Here is a 1187-nt window from a genome sequence, read left to right as displayed (position 1 = left end):
AGAGTACTCTGGGACCTCTGGGCCCCTTCATAGGAAACAGTGTGGCTCTGGGTGGTGTTTGGGCATTTTTAATTCCCTAAACTGAAAATTCTTTATTTAAAAAACTGAGTTTTGAGTGGGAAGTACTCATGCCGTTCCTTTCACGGCTCCATAAAGTAAAGCATTTAATTACATTTGCGCCATTTCTGTAATCAACAGTAGCATCCACGGAAGTTGCCTGGTAACTTTGGAACCACGAAACGTTGGTTCCTGACGGCGCCCCAAACTCTGCTCACCCCCTCCCGGTCACCCCCCTTATCATCCCCTCCCTGTCAGCCTCTTCAGGTCACCCCTTCTTTATCACCCCCTGCCGGTCACCCCCTCCTTATCATCCCCTCCCGGTCACCCCCTCCTTATCATCCCCTCCCGGTCACCCCCTCCTTATCATCCCCTCCCGGTCACCCCCTCCCGGTCACCCCCAGTCCACCAGCAGTAGGCAGTGCTCAGAAAGAGGGCACAGCGCTCAGGGGGAAAGTACTTACTTCCTTTCCTCCAGCAGGGCGATTTCCTTTTTAACCTCATGGTATTCTTCCGCGATCTGGCAGTGCTGCTTGAACACCTGCATGGATTCTGGGGACTCATGACAAGGCGGCAGAGGCTTCACAGACAACAACGAGGAGAAATCAGTCCACTGGTTTGCATCAGAGTAAAATACCAACCATTTTCCTCCCTCCATATTCTTTACAGGAGCCCTGGTTGGCAATGGTTAAGAGATCGCCTGCTAACCAAAAGGTCGGCAGTTCAAATCCACCAGCCTCTCTTGGAAACTCTACGGGGCAGTTCTACTCTGTCCTGTAGGGTGGCTGTAAGTCCAAATGGAGGCGACCGCAACAGGGTTTTTTTTTTTTTTTTTCTGCTTGTATCAGTTGTCCCCAAGTGATTCCAACTCATGGCAGCCCCTGTGTGTCAGAGCAGAGCTGTGCTCCATAGAGTTTTCATTGGCTGATATTTCAGAAGTAGATCACCAGACCTTTCTTCCCAGGCACCTCTGGGTAGACCCAAACCTCCAGCCTTTCAGTTAGCAGCCTAGTGCATTAACCATTGGCACCAACCACTCAGGGGCTCCCTCAGCTGATTCTACTTGACTGGAAAATAGAGAGGTGGATCCCTTTGTTCATCTTCCAGTATCATCCACGGGCATTTTCAGG

The 1187-nt window shown here is 50.9% G+C and overlaps 1 protein-coding gene across 1 annotated transcript in view; it reads right to left on the bottom strand.

Annotated features, from left to right (window-relative positions):
- The window catches only part of MAP3K7CL (MAP3K7 C-terminal like), a 41596-nt gene that overhangs the window by 10869 nt on the left and 29540 nt on the right, over positions 1 to 1187 (bottom strand). The window contains exon 4 of the mRNA XM_004371370.1: positions 522 to 637. Within this exon, the coding sequence (XP_004371427.1) occupies positions 522 to 637 (116 nt within the window). The remainder of the gene's footprint in view (positions 1 to 521; positions 638 to 1187) is intronic.

This window comes from Trichechus manatus, unplaced genomic scaffold (assembly GCF_000243295.1).
Source record: "Trichechus manatus latirostris isolate Lorelei unplaced genomic scaffold, TriManLat1.0 scaffold00012, whole genome shotgun sequence".
In the NCBI taxonomy this organism is placed as follows: Eukaryota; Metazoa; Chordata; class Mammalia; order Sirenia; family Trichechidae; genus Trichechus; species Trichechus manatus.
Note: the sequence above shows the minus strand (reverse complement) of the source record. Positions and strands in the feature narration are given on the sequence as shown.